This window comes from Macrotis lagotis, chromosome 7, assembly GCF_037893015.1.
Source record: "Macrotis lagotis isolate mMagLag1 chromosome 7, bilby.v1.9.chrom.fasta, whole genome shotgun sequence".
Lineage (NCBI taxonomy): Eukaryota > Metazoa > Chordata > Mammalia > Peramelemorphia > Peramelidae > Macrotis > Macrotis lagotis.
Window position 1 is genome coordinate 123,347,683 of NC_133664.1, and position 20,692 is coordinate 123,368,374.

Sequence of the window (20,692 nt, forward strand, 5' to 3'; positions counted from 1 at the left end):
ATTCTTGGTCTACAGGCTCCCCCCCACCATATAACTACCCCACGCCGCCACCCCCCCTCCCTGAAGTGCTTCTCTGTCAGAGCTATTCAATAGCTATGTATTTCTTAACAGTCATGTTATTTATTTGTATTCATTCTTCTTTCTAACCCTTTCAAATCCAAGAGTCTTCATTTTGTTGTAGGGGTGGAGAGGTGTGTTTTGTCCCCCAAGGACCATTTACATTTTTCGCGTTGTTTCAGCTTCGGTTTGGGCTGCAGCGATTTAGAGGAGGGGAAATCCACAACACACACACACACACACACACACACACACACACACATTCTCACGCGCGCGCGCACATACACACACACACACACACACACACACACATACAAACATACAGTCAAAACCCGCTTCGGGTCAGCTTCGTGACATCGGAATCCGGGGGCTTCCGAACCTCGGGATCTCTCCTCTGCATTCCAGATGTGACTTGCTTGGCACTCAGCGATTGGCGATTATTCCGCGAGATCCCGTGCAGGGAAAGCTCCCTTAGCCCGTGGCCAGGCTGAATGGCTGATAAGAGGTGGATTAGGAGGAGAGTTAGACAGACCAATAGCTGCTGCCAGTGGGAGTATTTGTTATTCACATGGAAGAGACTTTGCGTTGTGCTCTGGAATCGCAGCCCCTTTCAGCACCAAGAACAGCTACAAGTGCAGCGCCCAGTCCCAGGCTCTCACAGCCGCATGCCCTGACATGGAGCTGCAAGCAGCCAAGGCGGGCTTCTTTACAGCACCCTCTGCCTGAAATAGGGTAAGGATCTGATCGTGCAGGAAAAAGAAAAAGAAAAAAAAGAGGAAAAAGAAAATAATGAGACAAAAAATTTCCCCTCCAGACCCAACAAAACATTATGCTTGCTGAAAAAAGGAAGATTCTTGCCTATTTTTTTCCTTTTCTTTCAATTTTGTAAATCCATATGGTGGGCAGCCAGTTGCACCTCTCTTTCTTCCTGGAGTTTGGTGGTTGAATTTTCGCTGGGGACGTGTATCTGTACACTGAAAACACGGGTGGAAACGGGTGGAGGTGGGAAGTGGGAGCTGGGGGAGGTGAAGGGGAGTGTGAATTTGAGGGTGGGGGATGCCAAGGCATCTGGGCATGGTTTTCTTTCGGTTGATTTTGCATTGCAAAGTAAAAGACCCCACTTGCGTTTAAAATGTTCTTTTAAATTTTAGGTTGAAGATCTTAAAACAGAGGGAAGGGGCTTAGCTGTGAACTCCAAGCTTTGGTAAAGTGGTTCCAAAAAGTTTATTTGATGTATTTGGAGCTGAAGGATGAAGGGGAAGGGTGTGTGTGCCTGTGTGTTTGGGGTGGGGGAAGCTTTGCCTCTGATGGTACGATGCCGAGCAGCAGCATTTTAAAGAGCTCTCCCTTAGGCTACCTGCTCCGTATTATCTCCTGCATAGTAAGCTGACGCGATTGGGAAAGATACAGTGAGAGAATGGTTTCCGTTTGTTGTGTAGAATTTACAGAAGGGTATTTCCTAAGCCAGAGGCTCCTATAGTGAATTCCGGGGACTTCTTGCCTTTCTTAGAAGAGCTGATAGGTAACTAAACCTCTCCATGACGGGAGATATTGGGCGTGGGGTGGGCTAGGGAAAAGCGGTGTTTGGGGCTTAGACAGGAAAGCAGGCGCAACCCATCGTCCTTTCCCCTCCTTTCCAACCCCCGCCCCCTTCTCCAGGGTTCAAGTTTTGTTTATAGCTCTTCGGCCTTAGATGACTCGGGTTCTATGGCGAGGTCGAAATTCCACTTCCCCCTTCCCCCTTCACTTCCTCACCCCCATCGCCCTCATAGGTTGTGTGTGTGTCTTTCGATCGTCTTCTAAATGTGAAAACGACCATGGTGATCTTGAGTGGGAAAACCAGCCCCCCCCCCCCCCCCCCCAAAGAGTCCCCAAAGAACCGAATATCTAGTTTTGCCTCCACTCTAAATCTAGACGGGGTTACCTGCGTGGGTCTCAGCGCGCCCGGACTGAAAGCTGAGTAACATTAGGCTGTCAGAACCGACGGGTTATTAAGCCACCCCCCAGGGCGAACAGTTTCCAAAGGCAGGGGACAGATGCGCAGCGTGGGGCTGGGAACTTAGGAAAGAACTGGAGAAAGGAGCGGACGCTAGAGGAACTGGAGGAAGGAAATAGAACGAGGACCTTTCCCACGTCCCTTCCTTAGTTCTAGCCCTTAAGCCGAGCTCTCCTCCACCAGTGCCAGGGAGGCTTAAGAACAACTGGCGAGAAGTAGCAAGAAGACAGGCGAAGAAAAAGGGGGAATGGGGGTGGGGTGGGCTGACTGTCATAAAATAGAGCCCTCTCAGCAACACAGACAGCGAATGCATCTGCTCAGCGAAATAGCGCGAAGATCCCTTGAGGCTTGTTCAGCTGGTGAAAATATAATAGAATCACACAAAATACAGTCTGTCTGACACGTCCCGCTTGGTGCAAATGAAACGCAGGGGGGCCTTTGCCAAGCACTGAGCTGCGCAAGATGACACCCCCGCGCTCTGCTGACGAATTGCTTCACCCGCTTCTCAAGTTTGTAGAGCCCAGGGTCAGAGGATTTCTCTTAGTTCCCTGGAATCACCACTGACAAGGAAGCTATCACAAGAAACCGCCCCCCCCCCCCCCAACTATCCAAAACCCTCTGGTTTTGGGGAGGGAATGCCCTACTAGTGGTTTTTAGGGCAGAGAGATTCTTTGCCTTGTGACAGGGAAAGGCGACTGGCAAAACAATTTACAAGTGAACGTAGGATACCCCAAAATCAAATATAGTAATTTGCATTGATTACTGACTTGATCTCTTGAAAATCCTGCCAAGCATGCTGACGGTTAAAACTGGAAAATGTCTCACTGGCACTGGGGGTGGATTTATGTGAAGATTTTTTTCTTTCAAACTGAGGAAGAGCAATCAAATCATAGCTTTCATTTTATCTGAAGGAGGAAGGAGAAAACAGAGAAAGGAGGAAAGGAATCACTAGTAAGGATCACAAATGCTTATCATGCATAAACAGTTTAATGTTCAGTCTGGAAGATCCAGCATTGATTGAAAGGTTGCTTGTAAAAGGGCCACAGAAATTATTTTACTTTAATCTGATCACCAGAGTGTGTGTATAAGATCCTTAGACATCAATATTAGATGATCTGAGAAGTTCTTTTAGATATTCTTGAAACAATGATTCTTCGGTTTGCTAATTTACACGAGAAAGACCTCAGCAGACAGGGAAAGCTGAGGTAGACTTTTTAATACAAATCTTTCTTCAGGGTAAATATCAGGTACCCTGAAAATAAACCGAAAACAAAACAAAACAAAACAAAAATTGTGAATCGGTGAGTAAGAAATAGACGACAGAAGGCTCTGTGCAGAGTATTTACATAGATTCAAGGAAGAGGTGCTGAAAACAAAACTCTCTATAGGGACTTTGGCTCAATTTCTTCTTTCTGCTCTGTACTAATTCTCTAACTCTGGCTTCTTGGCAAGCAAGTTGTAGGCAACAGAAATAATCTGAAAAATATCGAATCCAAAAGGAAAGAACCAAATGAGAGTTAAACTTCCAAAATAGACAACAAAGAAAGTTATAGGCTATTTTCAAAGTTGTTACAGGGTAGTTGGAATTTGTGTAATTTAAGTATGACATTTAACTTTGCAGCACCATGGTGGCTTCAGTTTTTTGGACTGCACTATTGTCCCCAGAGTGAAAGGTAAAGAATTTTAAACACAATTTTGGGTAGGTATCAGAACAATGTGTTTAAATGTACTCTCTCCCTCTTTCTCCTTCCCCACCCCTTATCTCTAAGCTCTTAATAATACCTTGCTTTCAAGAAGGCCTTATTTCAGATTTGAGTTACCTTATTAGAACATCTTCAGAAAGTGATGTTACATTGTAACAAAAGTTATAACTTTTCAGCAAATTGCAGCAAAGAGATTTCCAGAAACATCAGTAAATATACTTGGAAAGACTTATGAACTAATTGATGGTTACTTGTTACCTGTGAATTTGACACCACACAGGGAAGATAGTAAGTGTATAGGTAATTCATATAGAACTGGAGAAGTCACTTCATTTTTTTTGCAAGGCAAACGGGGTTAAGTGGCTTGCCCAAGGCCACACAGCTAGGTAATTATTAAATGTCTGAGACTGGATTTGAACCCAGGCATGCCTGACTCCAGGGCCAGTGCTTTATCCACTGCCACCTAGCCGCCTGGAAGTCACTTCATTTTGTTTCTGACTGAAGTTTCTCAATTGAGAAAGGACTGGATCAAAGTTTTTGGATGAAGAGAGAATTTGCCATTTGATTTCAATTTGGATTTGCCCTAACCTTCTGGACTTGGATCCTTTGAGGGGACATAATGATATCATAGATTACTAGGGCCAGAAAGGATCTTGAAAAGTCATCTCTCTCTCTCTCTCTCTCTCTCTCTCTCTCTCTCTCTCTCTATATATATATATATATATATATATATATACATATATATATATATATATATATATATATATATATATGTATATCCCTACCACATGATCAGCTATCTCAAAGACTGTAGGGTTCCATAGATTGTGGGTGGGATTTGAAGAATATTGCTAAAAGGCTTGCTTCCCTGAAAATTCTTATCTACTGACTTGTCTCAATGAGTAACATCCCAATCATCAAAGGATCATTTCTTGGAGTTAAGGAATTTAGTTGCAGTTATCACTTTTTACAAAAAACCCCAACAAAACAAAATAAGACAAAATAAAAAAATCCAGGAGAAGTAATCAACCAATAACATTTCTGTGTGTGTGTATTTATTTTTAAATCAGAAATTAGCTACTTACAAAGTCCTAAAGGAAATAAATAAAAGACAGATAAGGCCCAGAGAAAGGAGAGGAAATGTTTTGAACTGAAGCATAGGATAGGTTCAGGTGGGAAAAGTCACTGTAGGAAAATTACTTAACCTCTTGGCTTCATTTTTCTTATCTGTAAAAAAGAGAATAATATCTGTAGCACCCACCTAACAGAGCTGTGGTGATGGTCAAATGAAATATGAAGGTAAGATCCTTTGCAAATATTAAAGCACTATATTAACACCAGATATGATAATTAAAACAGTTAAAAGTAAGAACAAGTAGAAAATAGTCTACAAATATCAAGAGAATTTATAGTTTTATAGACTGATCACTCCTCAAGCTTAATGATTTTGTTAATGGGCAGGATGGAATTTAGTCTAGGGAATGTTTTATAATCAGTTCTTAAAAAACATTTTTTTTCATTTGCAACCGAGACCCATTATTTGTAATTTCAAAACAGAGACTCATTTCAATTATTAAAGAATCTCAGAGTTGGAAAAGATCTCAAGTGTTTTCTAGTCAAAGACTTTCCTGTACAGGAATTTCTTCAAAAAACAAGTGATCAAATAGCTTATATTTGAAGCCCTACAATGCTGGGTAATTCATTGGCTTCTGAAGCAGTCTATTACATTTTGGGGGTAGTTTTAATTATTAGAAAGTTTTTCCTTGTATTGAGCCAATTTATTCACTTCTGCAACTTTCAATTATTTGTTCTTACTTTTGCCCTTGTGATTGTGATTGCTCTCTGAGATCAAATCAAACTAAGTCCTCTTTTGAATGACTGTCCTTTCAATATTTAAAGAGAGGTATAGTCTCACCCCTTCCTTCCTAGAGCCTTCTCTTTTCTAGGCAAAATAAGCAAAATTCTTTCAAACTGATGCTCATGTAGCTTGATTTCTGAGCCCACTTACCATCTTGGTTGTTGTCTTCCAGCTGAACTCTATCTTACCAATGTCTTTATAAAAATGTGTCTCCCTCTTGACTGTAATACTTCAAGTGTAGTTTAACTAGAATATAGTCCAGTGAAACATTTCTTCATTCTGGATATTCTAATGCATTATTGCTGTTGTTTGACTTTGATGTCATGATACTGACTCCCATTATAGCCCAATAAAACTGCCAGATCTTTTTTTCACAGAAGCAATTGTCAAGATTCCTTGGATCTTTTTCATAAGAACTAGACACAACTCTCTTAAGTATTTACTCCTGCATCTATATGGCCCCATGGATAAAGCACTGGACATGGAGTCAGGAAGATTGAGTTCAAATTCTGCCCCAGAGACTTCCTGCTCATGTGATTTTGGGCAAATCATTTGGCTGCTGTTGTCCTGAGTTTCCCTCTCTGTAAAATGAAGATAAAACCACCTACCTCCCAGGGTTGGGAAGATAAAATTAAATATTTGTAAAATTCTTCACAAACCTTAAAGCACTATATAAATGTGAATAATAATAATAATAATAATAATAATAATAATAATAATTTCAGGGAAGATTGAAAAAGTATAGGACTTTGCATTAAACTTAAATTATTAAATTTAATCCCTTTTAAATTTCCTCTGCTGGAATTTGATTTCTATTTTTTTTGACAGATGACTTGTCTAAGATCACCTAGTACTCAAGTCATCAGTCTTGTGAATTTACAGCATCAAAACCCACAAAAAATAGTCTCCTGGAGCTAGAATTGGAAAGAACCAAAAAAACTATCTAATTTGACCACTTCATTTTAGAAATGAGAAAACTGAGACCCAGGAGGTTAAGTACTTGATCATGGTTTCATAGGTAGCTAGTTTCAGAGGTGAGATTTGAATCTGTGTCCTCAGTCTACATTAATTTGTTTTGCATTTACCTGGAACAATACCATATTGACTTTACCACAGAAATGGTACCATTTTATCCCCAGTTTTCCTTTTCTGATACTTAAAGAGAATTTTATGACCTGGCCTTGTCTCTACTCAGAATATTTTCAGTCCTTTTAACCTTTCCCCATAGGTGTTACTTCTAACTCTTTAATAATATTTGTGATCAATTGATTTTTTTCATTGTCATCAAACATTTATTCAGTATCTCTTATGTTCAGTGGATGGGGGTAGAGAAAAACATACAGTTTAGGTAAGGAATCATGAAATTTACAGTCTAGGGTGGAGATTAGACACAGGCATGAATAGCTATCATTTTTATTATTATGTTTGAATTTCAGAGAATTGCAGAGGAATGTGATACACACACACACACACACACACACACACATACACACACACACTGAGGGGTAAGATCATTGCCAACAGAAAAATCAAGCTTTATAGTAATTGAATTGGGCTTCAAAAGATGGTTTAGAAGTTTAGTATGCAAAGAAGGGAAAGGAGAACATTCCAGGCTTAGATATCAGCAATAACAACTACAACAGCTATCACCGCAACAACCCAGTAGTGATTAAGCACAGTTCATGTTCAAGAGGCAGAGAATAGTTCACTTTGGACCATTGAACATGGAGAGGTTATAAGTGTAGGATTTAATATTTCAGAGGACCTTAGACATAAGACAAAAACGTTTGAATTTTGTTTATTAAACTATAGTCACCTGAAGAAGATATAGAGGAGTGACAAGACCAGATTGATGAACAAGGATGACTAGTTTGGTAATGCTGTGAAGGATGGATTAACAAAAGGGAATGGTATTCTGTAAATCTTTAAGTTCTCCATGTTATTTCATTTAAAAAATTATTTTAAAAATGTATTTATGGCAATGGGGTTAAGTGACTTACCCAAGGTCACCCAGCTATGCAATTATTAAGTGTCTGATGCCAAATTTGAACTCAGGTACTCCTGACTCCAGGACTGGTGCCTTATCCACTTCACCACCTACCTACCCCTCCATGTTATTTCTTTTGATGCAATACCCTTAATTCTACCTTGATTTTGTTCTTAAGAAAATGCATCAGCCAAATCAGTTTCCTTTAAATTTAGAAATAATTCATGCCAGAAACTCCCCACAAAATCTAAGCACTGCCATAAATAATCTTTGAAGGTTTTGTAATTGTGTGTGTGTGTGTGTGTGCATGCACATGTGCAGTCTAATGGAATCTATGAAGCCCTTTTCAGTACAATGTTTTTAAATTCAGAAAAAGGATATACCTAGGATTACAAAGGAAATTAACTACATTGGAGCACTGTTATCAAAATATTTTAAAACTTTATCCCCCAATTTAAGAGTTCTCTGATTTAAGGGGTACCCACGGACAATTCTTCCCAGGCCCCTTGTCCTATTACTTTCCTCTTTGAGAATGGCTCCCTAGAGGAGTAGTCATTTGAAAAGTTTGACTTGAGATCTCAGAACATAAATTTAACCCATGGGAAGACTATGAAAAAGTTTTAATCCATTTCTATTAGAATTTAGTTCGAGGGGTGGCTAGGTGGCGTAGTGGATAAAGCACCGGCCTTGGAGTCAGGAGTACCTGGGTTCAAATCTGGTCTCAGACACTTAATAATTACCTAGCTGTGTGGTCTTGGTCAAGCCACTTAACCCCATTGCTTTGCAAAAAAAAAAAAAAAACAAACCTAAAAAAAAGAATTTAGTTCTAAATGAGTTAAGAAAAACCTTTTTTAAAAATCCTAATCTACCATATTAAGTTAAAGGATTAATTAGTCAGTCATCAATTTTTTTATTTAGCACTTACTAAATCCATGCTGGGGACTGAAGTTGAAGAGAGATCAATAAAAGGAAGTAGGCAGGATTCCTGACTTTGAGGAGTTTCTAATCTAATTGGGGTCAGAAGAAATACACAGGAGAAAACAAGCAAATAATGGCAAGGTGATATAAAAGCCAGTTCTGGTAATCAAATCTGTATTGCAGACATAAGAGCCAAGGAAAAGCAAAGTGGAGTGACTGATTGAAGGGCTAAGCTAATCAGGTAAAGCTTCATTTGAAATGTTCTAGTCTTCTATTTATGCTCAGTAATAAGAAAAGACACCAATTCTGCACAGAGATCACTTTTCAGGAGCATGGAGTTCAATATCTCTGGGAGGAATTAGAACAAAATAGAAATCTGAATTGTTACAACTTTGAGATCAGCCTTAGAGATAAAAAAATTACTATGAATTAAGTGCTGAACCCAAAATAGCATTGTTTAGCTTGTTAGCAACACTGAGGTTTGCATTTCTTTAAAATAAAAACTATTTAGCTGGGTGCTATAGTAGATAGAACCCTGGTCATGGAGTCAGGAAAATATGACTGTCTCAAATTCACTAGCTGTATGACCCTGGGCAGGTCACTTAATGTCTGTCAGTCTCAGTTTTCTTATCAACAAAATGGAGATAATAGCACCTACCTCCCAGGATTGTTATGAAGATCAAATGAGATAATATTTTTAAGACTTTGCAAGCCTTAGAGATAAATATATTTTCATAGGAGCAATAGTTAAGAAGTTTAATCATGGAATTTCAGTGATGAGGTTTTGAATGAATAAATTACTTCAGTATACATATTTGCACCTCAGAAAATAAAAAGGAGCTAAAAACCTAAACTGTATTAGATTAAGCATTTTATAAACAGTTTTGATTTCATTTTCAAGGTAAGGAATAAGCACAAACATGGTGCTTTTTTCTGGACTGATATGGAGAAGACTAGACTGAACTACTGAATTCAAGAATGAGGAAACCCTTAAAGAACTTCAGACCTTAATTTGAAGGACATAGATTAAATGGAATAGGCTAATGAATTATCAATTACTGGCATATGCTTTAATGAATTTATGATGATTTGAAATTAGCATATCATTTGTTTTTAAATAAAATCATGTCTTTAGATTGCTTGAAAACAGTTCATTCTCAAAAGTATTTTCAACAGTCTTCTTTAATCTTGTTCTTTCCAGTAAGATATACTAGGCATCAGAAACATGTTTGGTCAACTGAACTCCGGCAAATTTTGCTTAGTTTTTATGGAAATTATCACATATTCTTATTAAATAGAATGAATTATTGAGGTATAAATAACTCTTGAGATCATTCTAACTCTGAGATTCGGAGGGACAAACATGCATCTGATTGGGAAAGAATTTAGGATTCTTGTGGTTAGTCTCCTCAAAGTTTGTGGGAAGCTTTGTGTGAAATAATTACAACTCTAAACTTGCTTTGCTAGCTACTTATAATAGCAATGTCTTGTGTGACTAAGGACTAAGAGTGATGAAGAGAAATTATTGAGAAGCAAATTTATAGCAAGAAAGGATTTCCTAAACACTAAAGTTCTTTGAAAATGAAATGAACTGTTGTTAGACATCATTGTCAAGTATCATTTATTGGGAATGTTGTAGAACAGATATATGCTTTGTCCCAGGGTTGGACTAGAACTCTGATTCTAGGATTCTATGATTCCACTTCTTTAGAAACACTGGAATACATATTTCAGAGTCAATCTGCTAAAAGAATTTTTCATGGTGGTTTTTCTTGCTCTGTCATTCTTTAGTGTAACTATATGTTCTCACCTCAAGAACAGGCGAAAAAACTCTTTAATTCATCCTGTTACCAGTGCCCATTAATAAACAATTCAGAAACTCAGAGCCAACAGCAGGCTAGCCTCTAATGACCTAGAGATAAGGGTAGAAGAAGTGTGTGTATGGCACAAAACAATTTTAGTGCCATGTCAACAGAACTGAGGACCCATAGATTTATTTGGTGTATGGATTATCATTCATGTAGCAAGCAAACAGGTAAACGTTTGGTGAGATGATGCAGAAAAAGAAATAATAAAGGGAATATCTCCAAGTATTGTATATTGAGAGTTTTGAGTGATGTTTAGAGACCTTCATAGGGGATGTCAAACTTGGGGTGTTTTAATTTGTTTTTTAGTGCCCCCACAGAGAGTGACATTGAATTTATTAACAAATATATTAAAGTTATATATTTGTTAAGTGTTCAAAAAAGAGCATATTAGGCACTGGGTATACCCAGATGTAAAGTATACCTCATCCTTGCCCCGTAGAAGATTGCATTATAATGGAGAGAGGGTATTGGTGATTACAACATGTATACAGTTAAGGAAAATGAAATAAGGTAGGAGAGATCTAGAGAAAATGCCCTAAGAAAATGCTAGGAGAACATCTGAGAGGATTGGGGAAGATTTCATGGAGGAAGTGGCTTCTAAGTTGGACCTTGTAATGGTATCCTGTGCACTATGGCATTAAGTCCAAAGCATATCCATGGATTCAGTATTTAATCTTCGTAGGGTCTGATACAGCTGAAAAGTCAATAGTTTGGAGAAGTTGAGGCCCTCAAACTCATAATGTTCTCCTTCCTCATCTCTGCCTCTTGGAATCTTTGGTTTCCTTCAAGACTTAGAACTACTAGTGACCCCTTATTTTTATAGCCTTTTTTGTTCTCCTTAGTTGCTTAGATAATTCTCTCTCCTCCCCTCCAAATCCCTACCATATATTAATTTTGTGATTATGCTATTTCTATGTGTACATGTTGAATCTCAATTAGAATGTAAGCTCTCTGACTGATAGAAGAAAGTATCCCTAGGGTTTAGCACAGTAACAAACACATAGTGAACCCCTGTTAAATACTAGTTGATTGAATGATTGAGTGAATAAGTGATGCCTATAATTTGAACCAGGACAGACCTCACCCATGAGTAGTTGGGATAGATTTTCCAAGGTGAATATCTAGTCTGAATTGGAAACTTTGCAGCTTTCATCTTGACTAAAGTTCATTGTTATGAACTCAGTGAATATCAAAGCAACCATTGTACAGTGGAAAGAGTTCACATTGAATTTTGGAATCAGAGGACCTGGTCCAAATCCTCTTTCTCACACTTCCTGTGTGATCTTGAGAAGACAAACTCCCTGAGTCTTATTTTCCCATCTGTAAAGTGAAGCAGTTGGATTAGATGGCCTCTGAGGTTCCTTCTAGAGCTATGGGAACGCACTGTTCTGTTTACTGGTGGTTGCAACAGCTAATAGGAAATATTGCAACTAAATATTATGTTGTCACTTTCTATATGTATTGGCTACAAATTGCCTAGTATTTATTACATGAGTGATTTCCCATATTAATTGGTGTTAACTAGACAGTAGCTACTTAGAAAAAAAAGATTTTGTGTGTGTGTGTGTGTGTGTGTGTGTATGTATATATATATATGTGTGTGTTTATGTGTATGTGTTCTGCACAATCTATTTGAGTCAACTATGGCAATTGAAAAAATTCTTAATGTCTTAAACAGTTTTAATAGAAATCCGAAGTAAAGAAGACAAGAGGTGAGGGTCTTGTTTTCTACCCTCATCAGACCATATTTAGAATACTTGTCCAGTTCTTGGGGCAATATTTTAAGAAAGATTTTGATAAACTATACTATCTCTCCAGGAGGATAACCAGGATCATAAGAGAAGTCACGCTATTCAAGTATCAGATGAAGGAACTGGCAATATTTTGCTTCAGAGAACAGAGGATTTGGGGAAAAGCATGACAACTGCCTTCAAAAATTATAAGAGCTTTCATGTCAAAGAATAAAAACTTAAACTTTTCTTCTTGGTCTGACAAGGGCAGAAGGAGGTCCATTGAATGGATGCACAGAGAGGCAGATTTTGGTTTTTTGGCTCTCTGGGTCTCAGTTTAGTGTTTATAAAATGAAGGGGTTGGATTAATCGATCTCTAAGAATTTTTTTCTTTTTGAATCTTGTGATCCTAGTATAACAGGCCTCTGTTTTGAAATCATAACTTATAACTCTTTCCTTTAATGAACACCTAGTGACACTCTATGTCAGGATAAATACATCCTGAAAGCCAAGTTTGCTTCATTAGTGTTTCTTTAAAACTAGCTTTCTGAGCTCACTCAGAAGTCTTGGTGTCCAAAGAAAATGCTGGGAAAAAATGAATATAATGGGAGGAAGGTGGAGGCCCTGTGGTGGAGGAGGGAAGTTCCAAAAGTGAAAGGGCATAAGACTAGGATAAAATGTAAATCATTCAGCTTTGAATTTAGGACTCTGCAAACTGTAGCTCCTACTTAATTTTTCAGACTTACCTTCCAATACTCTCATTCGTGCTTCTTATGCTCCAACAAAACTGGCCTTCCAGCTGCTCCCTATCCTTGACATTCCATTTTTGTCTTTGGGCATTTTGCCAAACTATTTCCCCTGTGGGAAAAGGGGGTATACCTCTTCCTCACCTAAACCATTCAGAATCCTCCGTTTCTCCTTTGAGGCTTAGCTCAGTTTCTCTTTTCTTAGGGTAGATTTTTTCTTGAGAAGTGGCATGGATAAATGGCTAGGGTTCTCAACTTGGGAGTCAGGAAGATTTGGTTTTAAATTTGGCCACTAACGTTTCTTAGCTTTATGGCTATGGGCATGTCAACTAACTTCTCTAAGTCTTAATTTTCTTATCTCTAAAATACCTATTATACCTAACTGGGATTGTTTTAAGGTTTATACAAAGGCAAAGTCCAATCTAAACCTTTACATAAGTATTAGTAATTATTTTTGATTTCATACTTCCCAGTTAGAATCAATTGGAATAATAAATGTAAAATATTTTCCAAGTCTTAAAATGCTATTTAAATGTTTGCTATTGTTGTTATTATTCAAATTAATATATTCAAATTATTTTGCATTTGCTTTTCTGTGGACATAGAATCAAAGAATCCCACAGGATCAAAAGCCTTTAAAGTTCATCTAGTTAGTCAGTTAACTAGCATTTATTCAGCAGGTACTGGGTTAAGCCCTGGAGATATAAAAGGGGGGGGATAATAGTCCTAGCTCTCAAGAAATTCATAGTCTAATGAGGAATATGTAAACAACTATGTAAAAATAAAATATAAGCAGGATAAACCAGAGATCATCAATAGATGGAAGACACTAAGATTAAGTCTCTAAGTGAAGCACAAATGGATGCTATAGCTTTTCAGAAAAGTGTTCATTTAGTTTTCACCTGAATACTCTCAGTGACATGGAGTTTCATACCTCATAAACTAGACCACTTTTTTGTTCTTGCTGTTGTTTCATAGTTCTGATTGATAGGCTGCTATTTTTTATTGATCTGAACTCTGCTTCTTGGTTACTTCCCACTGTTGATCCAACTAGCTCATCTTCCAATTAGTTTTTCATTCTTGCTATCAAGAACAATAAATCGAATCCCTCTCCCAAACAAAAGCCTTCAAATAGCATATCTTTTCTCTTAAATATTTTCTTGTTTTGATTCCTAGGATTTTTTAACACTCTTCTCCCTAATATTTTTGTTTATATAATTTCATATGCCTGGAGTATTCTTTTCTCTTCTCCATAGTTATTCAGTGTTCTTCCTATTAAGTGATACTTTCCCCAAAATATCAGCTATCAAATCATCTTGTCATAAGATATTTAAATACTTGCCTTGGATAAGTAGGTAGAATTCAAACTCTTGAGTCAGTAGTGAAGGTCAGAATTTCCTTGAGGAGATCTGAGACCATTTCCAAACTATGGGGGTTATATATGCATTAGGTATGCAATATATTTTGTTTTCATCACTACATATAAAGTTCTCAGCTCAGTGCCTTGAAACTTGAGTTGAACAATAATTGGTACTGGCTTGCCATTTTGGAAATGGGATTAACAAAATGCAGGGTTTAGGTATATTGGAGGAATTGTAAAGATGAGAAAATAAGTAGAATTGTAGGATTTTGGAGCTGGAAGGGTCTTCAGAGATAATCTAGACCAATCTCTTCTGTTTTTGGATGAAGAAACTGGAGCTGAAGGAGCTTAAATGGCATCAGAGTGCCTTGGCTAGTAACTTGGTTAGTTGTAGAACTAGGATTCAAAATATGAATTTCTACTTCTTTACTTCAAAGGTCATTGGGGAAATATTCAATTTTCCTCTGATTGTAGGAAAGAGAGGAAGGAAGCATTCTTAGAACAGAAATTATGTGTGGGCTCGAAAATACAAACAGTTGTTGATGGGTGAGGAGAAAAAGAAGAAAGTCCCTAATTGCATCTGAGAACTCTATAAATGAGTTACCAGTGGGTATTAGGTTAACTTGGATGACAAAACAAGTTCCTAGAATGCTTGACATTGATGGAACCTTAGACATGATGCAGTTCTTGTTTATGCATGCATACATCTAGTAAATGATCATCAGGCTTCAGATTGAGTATCCCCCTAAGAAGAGAAACTTGTTTTGTTATAAAACAACCTATTTCCTGTTCAGTAAGCTCTAATTTTGTTGGTTGATTTGTTTTCTGAATTCCATCTTCCTATTTCTTCAATACATGAGTTCTAGTTTGCTCTTCTGGAGCCACACAGATTAGGTTTATTCCCTCTTTCTCATGACAACTCTTTTTAGTGGCTAAAAGCAAGAATTATATTCCTGCTATATCTTTTCTTTTCTAGGTTCAACATTTTCAGTTTATTCAGATAGTCCTCATATTACAAGGTCCCATAGTTACTCTGGTCATTGAACTTTAGACATATTTCAACTTTGGAAATTTTTTCTCAGTTGTATTGAGATTTAAAATCTTATTGACTCTTCAAATTCCTTTTCAATTCTACTAATGGTAAGGATTATTTTTCCTCCTTTTTGTAAGCCTAGCATTTAATATTGCATCTAGTACATAATAGGCAATTAATAAATGTTTTCTTAATAGAATAGAATAAAACAATACTAAATAAATCATTTACATTTTATTAGTCAATCAAGGTGAAAAATTTTTTAAAGGAATTTGTTGACTGCTTTAAAAGTCGCATAGCTAAAAACAAAACAAAATCTTTCCAGTGTTTTAAAGATAAAAGTTCGAAAAACATAGTCTCCAATTATAATTATGGAATTATATTTTGCATCCTGGATTATTTCCAGTCTTTATGGATAATCATCATGCCCATTGTGATGGGCAAAATCAAGAACCTATTCAATTGATTTCCTATTCTGATTTCTTCCTAGAGATTCTGTGATCAAGGCTTATTTATTTGAGAATAATAATCATGCTTATTGACTTCAAACTAAGCAAATTAATAAGACATTTATACAAAGGTAATAGGAATATATTGATACATCATCCTTCATATGTCTTTAATTTTCATCTCTTTGTTGTTTTTTTGTCAGATCATGATGAGGTACATTTATATGAAATAGCTGACACTCTACATTGAATTTCTTTCACAAGTCATAAATCTCATACTCTTTTGGGCTTTTTTTTTGTGATTGAATAATCTTTTTTTCCCAATGGGAAATCTGAGGCACCAAATAAATTTCACTAACAAATGACTGCCTCATTGAATACATCACATAAAGAAACCTTTTATCATGATTTTGTAGACAAAGTCCAAATTAAAGACCCTGACAGCTGTTAAAAATTTGGAAAAAAATACCATAAATTATGTGAAGTTATCTTAGCTAAAACAGAATTTACTGAAATAGAATGGCAAATAAAAATAGTTTTTGCTCTAGGAGCACCAACCTAGTTTTTGATACTTTTGTATTTTCTTTGCTCTGATAGTGTCATCAATCTCCCCTTTATAGCTCAGTGTAACCAGGTGTTTGAATCCACAGGAGGATAAAAAGAATTAGTTTCTTACTGAATGGGAAAATAAAATAACAAAAAAATTAGATGGAGGCAACCATGCTTTTAAAAAGATGAAAACTCTAGGCTCATTAAACTGAATTTATCTACTCTATTTTTTTTTCTTTTAGGAATAGTTCTGCTGCAAGGGCTGACTTCATGTATTGTTGACCTCATCCCAACATCAGAACCTCAGATATCCTAATTATCTCATCAGTTCATGGGAGCTGAATTGATTAATAAAGAAACTTGAATCATATGAGCCCAATGGAAATTCACTGTGAAGCTCACATTCAGAAACCCTGCTGAAACACATAGAGCCCTTACTTTCATGGGCCCTAATGGTAGCCTTCAGAAGGTACAGCTTCATATGGTCCCCTTCCTACTGCAGCAAGAATAAACTTTGGGTTTTGGATTACAATACCAACTGTGGAGAAAATGGTATGCGAAGGAAAGTGGTTGCCCTCTTGCCCTTGTTTCTTCCTCCTGACAGCCAAGTTCTACTGGATTCTCACCATGATGCAAAGAACTCACAGTCAGGAATATGCCCATTCTATTCGAGTGGATGGGGATGTTATTTTGGGAGGACTATTCCCTGTCCATGCAAAAGGAGATAGAGGGGTGCCTTGTGGAGAGTTGAAGAAGGAAAAAGGGATCCATAGACTTGAGGCCATGCTATATGCAATAGACCAGATCAATAAAGATCCTGATCTCCTTGCCAATATCACACTTGGGGTCCGGATCCTGGACACTTGTTCCCGAGACACTTATGCTTTAGAGCAATCTTTAACATTTGTGCAAGCATTAATAGAGAAAGATGCTTCAGATGTGAAATGCGCTAATGGAGATCCACCCATTTTCACTAAGCCCGACAAGATATCAGGGGTCATAGGTGCTGCAGCAAGTTCTGTATCTATCATGGTTGCTAATATTTTAAGACTTTTTAAGGTAGGTAAAAATCTTTAATTTGTTAATCATCTGCGATACAACAACCTGTAACTTCAACAACAAGTTCAAGAAGAAAGTAAAAGGAAAGCTTTATAGCTTGGCAAAGCAACCATTGTTGTGTTTTATTTTAAGGACTACTTTTAGAATAGCATTCATGGCAGGCAAGACAAGGGGGATGGAATTCCTTTCCTCTATGCCAACTGAAAGTGTGTTTCCAAGTGCTTTCTTATTATTTCTCCATTTCTCCAGCTTAAAAAAGTGGTGAAGTTGAATTCCTGCTCCATTACAACCTTCAGTATTCAAGTCCTCGTATCTCTTCTTATGTCCAATTATAGATTGATAATTAGCATTCGGAGCACAGCTTTCTTAAATAAGTTGCTCCTATGGCAACATGAGGAAGAGAGGGGAATTGTATTGTTAAATATTAGGACATGTGGGTATGTTAATTGAATGGAATTTTATGGCCAGGTTTGTTTTTTCAAAAAATCAATGGTACTCTGTTCCATTGTTCATAAGTAAATGAGTACACTGATTATAGCTGACATTTTCCCCTATTACAAAGAAAGTAGTCATTTTGGTATTCAATGATGTTTAATAAAAGGGTAGCCTTAGGATCTCTCCTACCTTGAGACTCATTTTAAATAAAATATTAATTCCATCTATAGGAAGAAACACATGAATTTACTAAATGCCTAACAAATTTATTATATCTAGCTATATCTTTATATAGCTAACTATCTTGAACTATCAGGTAGTTCAGTTAATGATATTGCCTGTGTGTGGGATGCTTTGTTATGGTAAAGTTTCAAATCAGAAGAGATAATGCTGAATACTAAAATATGGAATACCCTTTAGGAGACATGAAGTCTATAGAATTGTCAACTATTACAGCCTGAGACTGTGAAACTTTGATAACTTAAACTGAACTATTTCAGTTATAAAAAATTACACATATGTGATTCTTAGTGGCTAAAATAGTCAAAATAAGTGTTGGAAGAAAGGAATTTTAGATGCATGACAATTATTAAATAACACAGGTAAAATGAAAAGATAGATGTGAAACACTTTGAAAATGATAAAGTCCTATACAATTACCCAGCATTTTTATATTTTGAATTTTTCATTACTTGTTCATCTTATTTATTAAATTCATTATATCCTCATTTATAATACATACAACCCTTGAAAAATAATAAAAGTACATTTTCTTAAAAACACTTTATACTTTGACTTTTCATTAATATAGACAGAACTTTTTTGTTTCTTATTCTGAATTAATGAGGTTCAACTGTATTTTCTTTTAATGTTTGAATTTTTTTTCTATACTAGAATTTTGCCAGGAATTGAAATCATAGTCACATGTCTATAGCTTGAAGAGTTTATTCTCTTTTTTTAAGTTTTGTAAAAATGCTTCATGTTACATCAGAGACCATCAAAATGAATCAGCAGTAACAATCATCAGTTCTTTTAGTACCACTAAAGCACTTATCAATCAATAACCAATCATAGATTAAGGTCCCATTAAGTGCCAGGCACTGACTGTGCTAGGAATTTCATGTTTATTCAGTCATGTCTGATGTTTCGTGACCCCTTTTGGGGTTTTCTTGGCAAAGATACTAGAATGATTTGACAATTCCTTCTGCAGTTAATTTACAGATGAGAAAACTGAGACAAAGTTAAGTGATTTGTCCAGAGTCACACAGCTAGTAAGTGTCCAAGGTTAGATTTGAACTCAGATCTTCCTGATTTCAGTGTAGCCCTATATCCATTGTACCACTTAGCTCACCATTCTAGGTATAGGGTATACAAATATATCAAATGGAGTGAATTTTCTGAGAAATATTAGACATTGTCTTATCATTTTATATGGGTTTCAATATTAGCTGTTAATCACTTTTGTTTCATCCTCTCCCTTAATAAAGTTCATATTGCTTTGCAGAGAAAACAAAAGCAAAATAAGAGTTGTCTTTTCTCCACCATCCATTATTTTATTACCTCATAGTCTCAGAGTAGTGGTCTTATCTCTTCTTTTAAGTTCTTAGCTGCCACAAACTAAGAATGTTCTTATTATTTTCAACTTTCACTGCTCTCATCATCAACCTTTGCTTGCAATTGCTCTTCTCTTTTTGCATTCATCTTCCATTACTTGCCCTTGCTTTCATTTTAGGATCATAGATCTTAGCTTTAGAGTTGTAGAGGACAATGGAGTCTAGATTTAATTTACATAAGAGGGAACTGAGGGTAAGAGAATTTAAGTGACCTTCAAGAAGTATGTAGAAAAATTGGGATTCATACTTAGGGCACATGATTTCACATTCAGTGGAACAAGTTCAGCATTCTTTCTGCTCTTCTGTCTTTTTCTAAAAAGGAGTCATCACCAGTCCTTTTAACTCTTATCTTGCCACTGGACTATTGATGACTCTGAAGGAGAGAGTGAGGGTGATGACTACCTCACTTAAATCAAATTTACAGGCAAGTTAAGATATCAGTGTAATGAAGTCACTGGTTCTCTTTGAGAACAAAGATGGAACAATAATAATCTTTTTAACAATGTAAGTTGATTGATGAATTCCCTGTGAATCCAAATTGATCTCTTTAGATGATCCCCCCCTTTCCTTAACAAAAATGTATTTATGTGATCAGAGTTTCATTTTTGAAACCCCATTGCCAAGTTTCCTCTTTTCTCTCTTCATAATCTCACATCATTCATATGCCTTCCCCTCATCTCCTCATTTGCTTATGTATCACATGAAGGGGTGGTCCTTCTCTAGGTAAACTTTACATGCATAAGTGCTTACATTCTATCATATTCTCTAGCAGATTGCATCCTCTATCATTCTCACCCTTTCACTAACCTCAAAAGTCTCCCTGTCTACTGGTTGTTTCCCTTCTGCCTACAAACATTTCCAGGTCTCCTCTATCCTTAGAAAAGCTCATTTGATCAGTGAGTCCCTGCTATTATTATTCATTATCTTTCTTCCCTCCTCTTGACCTCTTTCTACAACCTTTGAGATTGTCAATCATTTATTCCTTGATACCTTCTTCTCTCTAGATTTTCAAATCCAGCTTCATCTTCTCAGTCTTCTTTTGCTGGTTCTTCATCTAGTTTGCACTCAATAGCCATGGATATCCTCCAACAGTCTGTCCTGGATCTTTGTCCCTTTTCCCTCTAAACTATTTTTCTTGGTGATCTCATCAGCTCTTATAGATTCAATTTTCATTTCTATTCAGATGATTTCTGGATCTATTTACCTAGAGCTGACCTCTCTCCCTGTCTCCACTATTATATTTTCGATTGCCTATTGAGTATTGCAAACTGGATGTCTCATAGACATAGCAAATTCAATATATCCAAAATAGAACTCCTTATCTTTTCTCC

General features: G+C 36.8%; 1 protein-coding gene across 1 annotated transcript in view; it reads left to right on the forward strand.

Moving 5' to 3' along the window:
* Nucleotides 1-476: 476 nt before the first annotated feature.
* Nucleotides 477-20,692, forward strand: part of GRM8 (glutamate metabotropic receptor 8) — a 959,071-nt gene continuing 938,855 nt past the window's right edge. The window contains exons 1-2 of the mRNA XM_074193782.1: nucleotides 477-789; nucleotides 16,497-17,313. Coding sequence (XP_074049883.1) covers nucleotides 16,804-17,313 — 510 coding nt within the window. The 5' untranslated portion in view covers nucleotides 477-789; nucleotides 16,497-16,803. The remainder of the gene's footprint in view (nucleotides 790-16,496; nucleotides 17,314-20,692) is intronic.